The sequence below is a fragment of the Pristis pectinata genome, chromosome 7, assembly GCF_009764475.1.
Source record: "Pristis pectinata isolate sPriPec2 chromosome 7, sPriPec2.1.pri, whole genome shotgun sequence".
NCBI classification, from domain to species: Eukaryota; Metazoa; Chordata; class Chondrichthyes; order Rhinopristiformes; family Pristidae; genus Pristis; species Pristis pectinata.
Window position 1 is genome coordinate 73,926,032 of NC_067411.1, and position 12,832 is coordinate 73,938,863.

At 38.0% G+C, this 12,832-nt stretch overlaps 1 protein-coding gene across 1 annotated transcript in view; it reads right to left on the minus strand.

The window, feature by feature from the left end:
* Positions 1-12,832, minus strand: part of ntrk2a (neurotrophic tyrosine kinase, receptor, type 2a) — a 189,636-nt gene that overhangs the window by 36,205 nt on the left and 140,599 nt on the right. Inside the window, exons 14-15 of the mRNA XM_052020133.1 lie at positions 11,064-11,236; positions 2,808-3,048 (exon numbers count right to left, since the gene is read on the minus strand). Of these exons, the coding sequence (XP_051876093.1) occupies positions 2,808-3,048; positions 11,064-11,236 (414 nt within the window). The remainder of the gene's footprint in view (positions 1-2,807; positions 3,049-11,063; positions 11,237-12,832) is intronic.

A 12,832-nucleotide genomic window follows, 5' to 3' on the forward strand; every position in this document is an offset into this window, starting at 1 on the left:
CGAAGCAGCCTGGGGAAAATCCCGTCAGGCCCCGGAGATTTATCTGTCTTAATACTATTTAACAACTTCAACACATCCTCTCTCTTGATATCAACAACCTCGAGAACATTACCCCTACCAGCACTCCCTTCCACATCATCAAGACCCCTCTCCCTGGTGAATACCGAAGAGAAGTACTCATTGAGAACTTCTCCCACTTCTGCCGCCTCCAGGCAAATTCTCCCACCTTTGTCCTTAATCGGACCTACCTTCACCCTAGCCATTCTCCTACCCTTCACGTACTTGAAAAAGGCCTTAGGATTTTCCTTAACCCTACTAGCCAAAGCCTTTTCATGTCCCCTTCTAGCTCTCCTCAGCCCTTTCTTAAGTTCCTTCCTCGCTACCCTATATTCCTCACGAGCCCTGCCTGAACCTTGCTGCTTATACCTCACGTATGTTACCTTCTTCTCCCTAACAAGTCGTTCCACCTCTCTCATCACCCACGGTTCCTTCACCCTGCCATTCCTTCTCTGCCTCACCGGGACATATTTATCCCTAACATCCTGCATAAGATCCTTGAATATCGACCACATCCCCATGGTACATTTTCCTTCAAAAAGGACATCCCAATTTACACTCCCAAGTTCTCTCCTTATAGCCTCGTAGTTAGCCCTTCCCCAATTGAAAAACCTCTTGTCCTCTCTGCACCTGTCCCTGTCCATGACAATTTTAAAGGTTATGGAGCAATGGTCACTGTCCCCCAAATGCTCACCCACCAATAGATCCTTCACCTGTCCCGGTTCATTTCCTAAAACTAGATCTAACATGGCATTCCCTCTAGTCGGCCCATCAACATACTGCGTCAGGAATCCCTCCTGGACACATTTAACAAATTCTGTCCCATCTAAACCTTTGGCACTAAGCAGGTTCCAGTCTATATTTGGGAAGTTGAAGTCTCCCATTATAACAACCCTGTTATTTCTGCTTCTCTCCAAACACTGCCTGCCAATCTGCTCCTCTATATTTCTACTGCTACCGGGGGGCCTATAGAATACTCCTAGTAGAGTAACTGCTCTTTTCTTGTTCCTTAACTCCACCCATACGGACTCCAGAGATGATCCTTCTACAACACAGCTTTTACTAGAGGAGAAGTAGCATGATCCATGGCAAGGTTCACGAAAGTTCTCTTTAGTCATGAGAACTTTCCACATCATAGTTCACACATTGGCTTAGTCTGTAAATTAGTCAGTCTTGGTTATTGAAAAATCTTATTGTCCAACTTAAATAAAAATAGAGAAAGCTGAATTTTTATCTGACTCCCATCTTCCCTCTCCTTTCTAGTCTACTTCTCACTGTGTTTTTGTCACCTCTACTAACCATCCCCCTTTTTTTCAGGTAAGGGCTCGGCTTTGTCCCCCTGCATCCCCATCACAAAGAATTTCAGGTCTGACAAAATGTTGAACCTTCTCTTTTTATTTCCAATTTCTAGCATCTGTAACATTTTGCTTTTTGATTTTTATGGATCTTGCTGGATACATGGAAGGCAAGGATGTGCCCAATTCTAATTGATGATTTTGTTATAATTATGGATTTATTCCAAAATGTTAATCTTACTGTTTTATATTCTGATACTGTGTATATCTGGCAATTTTATTCTTTTTTCAATTTTTTTTTCAAATCTGTTTAATGATTGCTTTATACATTAGTTAAAGTGGATAATGCTGAATCTGGTTTTGATGAAAGATCTCCGAGTTGAAATGTTAACTCTTTTTCTCTCTGCACAGATGCTGCCTATTCCCAGCACTCTTCTGTTTTTATGTCAGATTTCCAACAGTGGCAGCATTTTGTATTTTTAATTGTAAATGTAAATGTAATTTGTAAATGCTAGGTTTGGTTTGGAATGTGACATTACACTACCAGCAAAGTGCAGAAATTGACTCTCAGAATCAGGAATCTAGCAGAGTCAATTCTAGGAGATATCTTTGAGGTAAAGGGAGAAGAATATATATACGTTTTATCCTGTATGGGGAGATTCCATCTCAATATCACACCAAACTAGAATTGATTGCAGCAGCTACTTTAATTTGACAACATCTCAGGTGAACATAAAGGATTCAGCTTGAGTATTTTCAGTGTGCTTTATATTAAACAATATAGCTCCAGATGGATTGTTTGACTGGCTAATAGTTATATGTTTCTTTTTAACTTTGCAGCAGCTATAAACTATGATCTCAAGAAAAAGTTCTGCACTTCTGCCCAAAAGTCACAATCAGATTGGCTTCATATACACAGTTCAGTCAGTCACTGAGCCAGCGGAATTACTGGAGGGGATTGATTCATCGGCGACCCATCAGTTATGTCAGACTGGGTGTGGTGAAGTCACATAAACTGTTACAGACATTAGTCTATTCACAAAGTTCGCCTTTGACTTATATAACTAGCACCAGCATGATAGGAACTTAAATGTTGTTAGTTAAAATGAATGTTCTGCTATTTAGAGACCAGAGAAAATCAAATTGAAATGCATCATAATTCTGTCTACTTGTGTAGTTCTGCAATACATTTATCAGTTAATCTTTCCTCAATAACTTTATGGGGAGAGAATTCCAGATTTCCACAAACCTTTGTGTGAAGTAGAGCTTCCCAATGGCATCCCTGAAAGGCCTGGCACTAGATTTAAATTATGTCTCCATGTTCTGGACTTCATACTGCCATTTGTAACATGTTACATACAGTACATTGCTCTTACTACAGTAAGAATGATCCTAATGAATTACAGTAGTGATTCACTGTACTAGAATATTAGTCAAATAACAATTTACACTTACCCTATAGTAGTCTGTGCTGTACACATCCCTAGACATGCCAAAATCTCCAATCTTCACCAGCAAGTTTTCCCCCACCAGGCAATTCCTAGTAGCCAGGTCACGGTGAACAAAGTGCTGCGATGCAAGGTATACCATCCCTGCTGCTATCTGCATGGCAATATGTAGCATCCGCGACTGGGTCAACTCTGCCATTCTGTTGCATTGGCCATCACTAAGGAATACAGCATCAGGTCCATGAGACCTAGAGGTCCAACAAAGCTAAATTAGTATTTATAAAGTAACATGTAGGATGGATGGTAACCTTTAAACATAATTGTTAACCTATGATCTTTTGTAAACAATACACTGCCTCTCCCTCATATGTATGTATCTTACTTCCATGCAAGACAAGAATCAACCCTATAGCATGGTTGAAGTGCAGGTTATAGAAAATTCTGACTTTTTGCCAATAATTGAAATTAATTGTAATTGCAGTATAATATAATTTCCTATTTAAGCTTAACACTTTGAAATGTAGCTCTGGGACGCACTGACACAAGAATTCTTGATTTGAAAATTTGTGTTTGTATACTATTGAACAACTCTTCAAGTTCACTCTGAAAATGAAATGCAAAAATATAGATGACTACTATTTTATTTGCAGTACAGATGATGCCAAGAAATTAGCAATTTTTTGAATATATCTCAGTAGATTGTTTGACATTTCAAATTGCAGAAAAATTAAGCAAAGAAGATGTGCAGTTACTTTGGAAATATCTGTTTTGCATCATTTTGGGCTTACTTTACTTAGCATTAACGACCTCTAGCCAAGCTTTTTCCATCTCAAGTGAGGAATAGGATCACACGTAGAATGTCTTTGACTCACCAAGTAGTTTCTTCATATCTACTTTGCTCATGGGAAAATTACTCAGAATTTATATGATTCTTATACTGCTCAATGAGCAAAGGCTCCATGATGCAGAACAAATCTCTGACTACCAACTTAAGGATAAGTGGAAAGTCTATAGCTATAAGCAAACAACTCCAAGCAAATCTATGGTGCTAAATGAGAACCTTTTTGGAAAAACATTTCTCAACTGAGGCCCTATCTGTCTTTCAATTGGTCAATAAATTCCGAGGGCGCTATTCAAAGAAGTTCTCCTAATATCTTGTCTAATTTTTATCCCTAACCTACATTACTAAAGCAGGTTATTTGATGACTTGTGTGAGACTCAGCCATGCACAAACCAGCAGCTGCATTTGCAACTGTGACTAATATTTAAAAGCAATTCAATGCACTGGAAACCACTATTCAAATTAAAATCATATGAGTAAAAAGTAATATAGACAAGAAACTACCACACCTGTTAAACATTTCTTCAATTAGCATCAGTGAAATTTGCTGAATTTTCCTCCAAGGAGAATCTACAGCTGCCCTAGAGGAAAGCCTTGGAAAGAAACTGTCAGGTGTACAGACTATATAGCTGCCTCAAAGGGCTGCCTCATCTCCTTCAACTGGAAATGGATTCAAACTTGACTAAGGTGTACTGATCCCCATAGACTATGGTCAGACAAGGTGGAGCTAAAGAGTAACACACAAAAGAATAAGCAACAATGGAAAAATATGAAATACCAAAACCATCTGTTATATGTTCCAGTTCTGTGAAGTCAGTCATTCCCTTGACCATTCTGTGCATCTTACTTTTTTAGTGTTGATACAAACTACCCTTTATCTACTGTACAAGGTAACATTCCCTGGCGACCCAGTCTTTCGTCTTGTGTCTTTCTTCAGTTCTCTGGCAACACACTGAGTCATAGCTTGATAGCAGTTTCATAGTAAGCCAAGCAAACAGAATAATTGTTATGAGTAATTCATTTCTGTGAAGGCATTCTTCAGCTAATAATATGTATAAACTTATACAATGCATACAATGTATTGTGTTGTCCAGCTTTACTGGGTCATCTTGCTAGATAAAGCTAAGTTTCTGACTTGCCTCCCTGCATTTCATCCTCCCTGAAGCAAATTGTGTCTAATCACTTGCACATTTCTGAAAGCCCGAGTCAATATCAATGTGGATGACAGCTCCAGTTCCAATGCCAATGCCAGTTCCAGTGTCAGTATCGGTGCTAGAGCTTGTGTCAATAGCAACAGCAACATCAGGATCGGTACATTTTCTGGTCGTTCACATCCAGAATACCTTGAAGCTACATTGGTGTAAGCTACTTATTGATCACTAAGACAAACAAGCTCTATTAATTACAGCCTCTGAGGAAACAACAATAAAGCTAGTCCAATGGCACCTTTACTACCTACCCTTTAGACTTCTATTGCTTTTATAAACAAAGATACACTAAGCCACAAAGAACAATATTAAAATAATATTTTTTTCGATTTCTTAGAGTCATAGAATCAGACAGCACAGGCTCTTCCACCCAACTCATCAATGCCGACCAAGATGCCTTTCTGAGCTCATCCCATTGCCTATGTTTGACCCATATTCCTCTAAATCTTTCCTCTCCGTGTACCTGTCCAAATGTCTTTTAAATGTTGTTATTGTACCTGCCTCAACCATTCCCTCTGGCAGTTTGTTCCACACACATACCACCCTCTGTGTGAAAAAGTTGCTCCTCAGCTTCCGACTAAATCTTCCCCCTCTCACCTTAAACATATGCCGTCGAGTTCTTGATTCCCCAACCCTGGGAAATTCTTCATGTAGATAAATGGTAAAAAGATCCAATCCAATTCCATAACCATTTCATTGGCCATTTAGTCAAATAACGAAAGCATAAAGCTTTTGATAAAATTGATTATTTGATCATAACCGCTCACACCTACAAAATCTCAGATATCAAGAATATTGTCAACTGAACTAAACAACTGGGCATATCAATGGATTTTAAATGGATAATTTTAAATACCTATGATTGGCAAGCTGTAGTGTTGGTGGGGGAGGATAAAAATACAAGCAATCCTAAAGTTGATCCAATGAGGCATTTCCAATTTTAATGGAGGTGAGCTGGGAACTGGTGGCCAATCAGTGACATATCCCGAATTTAAAAAGTTAAAGAAACTGTACCTTATATTTTGCCTCAACATAAAATATTAGCCTGCCTGGGTCTCAGAAAACTAGGGAGCTGATCAGAGGAAGGACAGCTAAATGGAACATCTTTTACCAGAACATGAGGAGTGAAGCTCTTCCATGATTTCCCACCTCAACACTCCCTGCTACTTGAGATTTATCTGTAAACCACCTCACAATCAGACTGAACAATCCACCTTCCTACATTGGAAAGTCTATTGTATCAGAGTCTTTGCATCCACTTCCTGTCATTCTCATCTAATGTCCATTCTTTTCCCAATGTCCTACACTCTTCTGATGTCTGTTTCCCTCATGATATCCACCCTTTTTACTTTGTCCACTGTCCTCCTGATACACAATCCCCTCTCAATGGCATCTTCCCTCCAAATGTCAAACCCTCCCCTAATGTTTGATCTTATCCCTTTAGTAGAGCTTTACTCAAAAACTGTCCTCTCCTGAAGCCATACCCATTTTTCAATCTTTTCCAGTGTCCAGCCTTCTCCAGATCTCAGCTCCCCTCCAATATCCAATCCTCTGCTGATATCTGGTAGGTCTACCAGGAAACCTGAACTTCTAGTTTCCTGGTGGATGAATCTCACCCCTGTTCAATTTTTGCCTCATGACTATTATCAAAGGAAAATTATTACTTCTATATTCACTGAATCCAGTATATTATAAAATACTTTTTCTAAAGTTATGACACACTGTTACTGTTACACAACTGCAGAGCAGTTAGCCCATTGAGCATGCTCTGCTGTACTTATTAGAATCACGATCGTTTTACTTCTCAGCAACTTATACCACCACATTGTTCAAATCCCAGTGGTCTCCCACAAAGATTATTTCTGAACACCACTTTCCACTCCTACTCATCCACATGCAACTCCTTGGTAACATCATCCCCTAATGCAATATCAGTTTCCCCATATAGACTAACAACACCCATTTCTATCACACCACCACCTTTCCTGATCCGGCCATTGTTTCTAAATTGATGGCAGCTTGTCTGACATCCAGCACTGTAGGAAGAAATTTCCTTTCAACTAAACACCAGGAAAGCCAAAATCATTGTCTTCAGACCATAAGATAAATCTGTTCTCCAGCCACTGGATCCATTGTTCTCCCAGATAACTGTAGGAAACTAAATTTGTAATTTCAGTGTTTTGACCAAGATGAGGTGTGGGCCCCATATCACTTGTGCCCACCTCTGACTCTGAGCTAGCCTCAGTTTTTCTACTGGTAAATTTTGCTACTGCTAGACTTTCAATTATTTCAATTCACTCTTGGTTGATCTCCTTGTTCTAGCCTCAGAAATATCATCATTCATGGTTCTACTGTGCAATTAAACTGCTGTGCAGTTTGTTAAATTGTGCATTGTACAATTAACTAATCATTTCTCTGCTTGCTCTCTTATATTGATTCTGAGTTAATCAGTTCTTTGATCTTAAAATTATCATTCTTGTTTTCAAATTTTCCAAAATCTCAGCTGTCTTTAACTCCATAGCCTGTAAACTAACAGCTCTCCAAAATATCTGTGCTCCTCCATTGTGCTCTCTTTATCAACTTCAAATTTAATCTCGCCACAAGGATTTTCTGTGCCCTCAGCTGTTTTGGCCCTAATCTATGTCTTGAGCTATGAGTCCTGTTACTGATGTGCTCCCACCCTGGTGTTTGCCGGGAAACTTCAGGACTTTGAACGAGTGAACTGGCTGTTGCAAAGGATGTTGCTTCCATCATGCCCATTCTCCCATTCAATTTCCTCCACCCGTATTTTCATAAGAATGTCTTTTGTGACATGGACTAGCAAAGATCTATCAATGTCATATTTACAATTATCAGTTGTTTTCAGTTGAACTGAATTCTGTGTTTCCATTACTTGGCCTGACAAAACATTTGCTGTCTTCACTCATTGGCTTAACTTCCCATCAGCAGCCCAAACCACCACCTCACCCCTACAAATGCCCCACTACGTCACCTCCAGCAAAAAAAAATGCCAAAATCCTCAATTAAGTGTCTCCTTAACTGTTAAATCCAATGCAATACAAACCTAGCCTCTCTCTTAATCCAAAGGTTGGAGCCCTCACAAATCTTTGCTACACTTTTTTTGACAGTCAATTCTTTTACCCATGGTTGACTCAAAACAGATGAGGTCAGGAGCAGGCTGGTTCTTTGGAAACTACTAGCTCACATTATTTCATTGTCAAGAAACATATGTTTTAATATTTATGAGCAACATCTGTTAAAAATAGCATCCTACTCACATCCTGCAGTTTCCTATAGATTAGAGACATTATAGAAAGTTCAAAGGAAACAAATTTTATTCAAGGTTTGAATCAAGTCTAATAAAAATGATCCTCCCATTTTATGTTTCAGTGGCTGGGGATGGGAAGGAGTTTCCTTAAATTATAGATGGCATAGATTTAAAAAGAAAAAACTTAGAAAAGAACCAAGTCATTCAACCCATTGTGTGTCCATGCCAGCCAAAAAGGAGTGGGCTAATCCCATTCCCAGCTCTTGGTTCATGGCCCCAGAGGCTATGGCTCCTTATCTGGTTGTCCAGGTCCTTTATAAATATGAAGAGGATTTCTGCCTCCACAATGCTTTCAGGCAATGAGTTTCCAATCCTTCCCACTTGTTTTATGGAATAATTTTCTCTCAATTCTCCACTAATCCTTCTATCAAGACCATGTCCCTCAGTAAAAACAGAAAATGCTGGACATACTCTCAGTTAGGCAGCACCTGTGTAAAGAGAAACAATAAGTGTTCACTGTTTCTCTTTCCATCTTCCCTACCATTTTCTGTTTTTATTCAGATTTCCAGCATTTGCAGTTTTTCTTTAATTCAACCCTTGGTTACTTTTGTTCTGTTAAAGGAAATGAACACTTTCTGTTTACCCTCTCAAGGCTATTTTTAGTTTTTTACACTTTAATTAAACCTTGACTCAGGCCTTTTTGTTCCAAAGGAAACAACTTCACCTCAACCTCACCTCAGTGGTTTCACCTCCCATCTATAATTCACATCCTGGGAGCGTCATCTTAAATCTCCTCTGCGTCCCTTTGCATTTACATAATAGCATTCACATCCTAAGGATAGCCAAACTATAGTAACATTAAATACTTTTGATTTGTATTTCTGAAGTTTGAGGAGCTGCACTCTGATAAATTAAATATTATTTCAAGACCCTGCTTGGCTTGGGTTATATCTTCAATTAATTAGATTTTAAGCATTTGATTTAACACTTTATTAAGCATAAAAACAGAAAATGTTTAACAAAATTTGTACCACACACAAAACAAGCCTGAAAAATAGCCTGACTCAGCATCAGACCAGATCTTGCAAGTCCCTGGAATCTAATTGGAATTTAACATTTGTTGGGCTCTTGATCGTTGAATACTACATAATGGTGTTTTATTTTGATTAGAACTTTCTAACTGAATGTGCACTTTCAGTGACAAATTTATGCATTGTTTTTAGAAAATATTTTGGTACATTGTAATTATTAGCTTGTATTAAATATGAATTTTTCTTTTGTAAACTCACAACTTGGATTGCAATACATTTTACTAATTATAAGAGCATGTGGCTGCTTTGTTTTATGAGAGAGTATGAGGCATTGTTTCTGGAAAACCTCCAGATGCAGATTAAAAGTAATGTGATATTTACTATTGTGGATTTCATTGAAAATTACTTTGCTTAGTATAATCAATAATTATTTGCTCGGTTAGAAATCAGACTTGACTGCGCCTGTTTTAAAACAGGTGTAAAACAGGTGTAAAACAGGTGCAATGTATCTGATACAGACAACCAATAACCTGAACATTAATGGTCCTGCAAGATGTCCGGCCTGATATTGTGCCCCTAAATGTGTCCTAGATCCTGGTTTAGCCCTCCTTGCAGAAATTCGATAGAAACAAGGAAAGAAGGCACCGAGCCTGCTCAATGAGAATTCTTCAGCCACTGCCAAAATAGTAATTGTTCTTCAATAGAATTTTTTGAAAATATTTTAAGTGGACTCAGAAGGAGCAAGAATACTCCCCTAACCCCTCAGTCCTTGGGAACATCCTCCCTCCAGTGTTGCCTCATTTTACATTCTGAGACATTCCTTTGGACCACGCCCAACTATTGTTTGAGAAAGTTATCTGAGTTAAAAAATAGGCAGAATAGTCATTTTTTTAAGTACAGTTTTAACAATCCAGCTTTTAATCAAACTCCCACAAATACCAGTCTTTACACCAACAGGAATTGTATGAATGTAATGATTAGGATCATAGAAACCAAGTGAGTAAAGTTTCTTTTCTGATAATGACTGAAAAATGAGCAGTAATGAATTAGCAGCCTGCCTTACTATGCTTCAATAGAAATGAGAATTGATTATTATGTCCAGTAGGACATCAATTCACTAATGCCCCTATCACTAAAGACCAATTTCACCCTTTGTGTTTCATATTGGTTATCAGAGAAAACTAGAATTTAATTGTGAAATTTGGCATATTGAGCATGGGAGGGAGAATAGGTTACATACAGGAAAATAAGTGGGGAAAGGGACTGATGAGGAAAGCTGATATGGACTCAATGGCCGAATGGAATCCTTCTATGCCATAAAGAAATATGAGAAATATTTGAATTTACAATTCCTTGTAAATATTATCTTATCTTGGCTGGAATTACACATTGTTGTGCGATTATCCCACAAGCTTTTCGATTATCCCACAAGCTTTTCGATTTTCGAAAAGTGAGTGGTCACCAATTTAAGACAAATATCAGGCAAATTATTGTTGTGCGATTATCCCACAAGCTTTTCGATTATCCCACAAGCTTTTCGATTTTCGAAAAGTGAGTGGTCACCAATTTAAGACAAATATCAGGCAAATTATTTTCTCTCAGAAGGTCATCAACCTTTGGAACTCTTTTCTTTTAATGTCAGTGGGAACAGAGGTTTTGAGGTTGATAGATTCTTAATAGGCAAAGGGATGAAATGTTTTGTGGATGTGCAGGATTGCAGAATTGATCTTAAAATCAGATCAGCCATTATCTTATTAATGGCAAACAGGTTTGTGAGGTTGAGTGGCCTAATCCAGCTCCTTATTTGTATGCTTGTATCTAGTGTATTGCGATACCTAATGGGACTAATGTTTCATCAGTAAAGTGTTAATACTGCAATAACAGCACAGAAAGTCTTGCAGTGTTCTGAACCAACCTGAGAAATTTGTTGAGGTCTCCATGCTTCATGTACTCAAATACCATAATGAGAGGATCACCCTCCACGCATACACCATAGAATGTCACAATATGCTCATGCTGCAAGTTGGTCAAGAGTTCTGCTTCACGATGAAAGTCCTTCCGTGCATTGTCACTGGCTTCTTTCAAGGTCTGTGTTATTTGAAATAATAGTAGGATTTACAACAACGAGCTTTGCAATCTGTTTTTGTATTTAAAATGACATAATAACAGGGTGCAGCTGAAGTCAATCAAATGAAGGATGCATATCTTCAGAATTCAGCACTAATGGGTGCTGGATATACAGAAACATTTGTTAAATTAGTTTTACAGTTTTAACAGGAGCTCAGAGATACCCTAGTTCTCAGCATACACTATAGCTCTAGAGGTCCTTGAGTGCCATGGACCACTTTCCACCTGAGAGAATTGACAGTTTGGGTTACCTTCTCATAGATATCTGCTAAGGCTACCATATCTAGCAAATGGTAAAAAGGAATGGTCTGGTTTGGTACATGTCACTGATGGCCCTATCAAGACTGAGAACTAGTCAGTACGTATAAACTCAATTATATTTGACACAAGGATAAAACACAATTATTATACAGGAATATTATGATAACTGAGTGTTAGTAGCAATTTTAAAGTAATGTGTAAACTTGCCTTTAATGACTACCTCCTTGGAGTGTTCAGTATTTTAAAATTAATCCTTGAAGCACAATATATTTTTAAACATTAACCACAAATGATATACAAGTATCAGAGAACATTGAAGTGAATGATTAGGAGATAAGCACTTTATATCACATTACCATATCTTTCAGAAACATTTCACCAACAACAACTTATCTGGAAGTAAACTGGCCATTCATCAGTCTGGTTGGTGACTTCATACAAGATTCCTTAAACTTAATGGGATGTATAACCAATTAATGAGTGATTACTGTTGAGCTAATAAGAGTAGCCAGAACTCCTTACTTTCCTTCAGATATTACTATGGAATGTTTAACAACTGGGACAGTACAAGACTGGGTTGGGCTAGTAGAATGTCAATATAACACCTCATTTGGAGAACAACACCTTGACCAGTACTGAGCACCAACCTAGAGCAAGTCGAAACATGAAGATTGAATGCACAACTTTCTGACTCTGACAAGGTTACTGCAAATGGAGTCAAAAAAAAGTTCAGGGGTGATCATAATGTATTCAACCGATCCACATCTGGTTTGTTCTGTAGTTTATTACAATGCCAATATATATTGTTTACACCAGACATTCTGTTGCCTTATTTTTAAAACATCAGTTTCTAAAACTTGGTTAAGCTGTTACAACAGTGGTATCACAAATGCATAGACCACACATCATAAACCACTACATGTAAGATAATCCCTAGAGTTTCTCTTTGTTTCAGTGAGGAACGCTGTTGACAGTTCTGCAGTAGACCTCCAACCCTATGTTGTCACCACACAGTACACCACAGGAGATTCCTGTTCTATCAATAAATTAGTTTGCTGCAAAAATGTATTTGCATATCACACAGAAATTTGCATAAAAATATTAGAAGGTATCGTTTATAAGAAGGTGCTCCTAAAGCAATTCAGTTGATATATCTTGGTATAAAATCAGAAGTGCCTTAGGACAGCAGATTGTGTTGGAAACAAGCAAAGACATAACCATCATAGGTCAAATAAAAATTGATGCAATGTGTAGCTTTGGTGGTAAATTATTAATTTAGCACTATGTACAACAAAA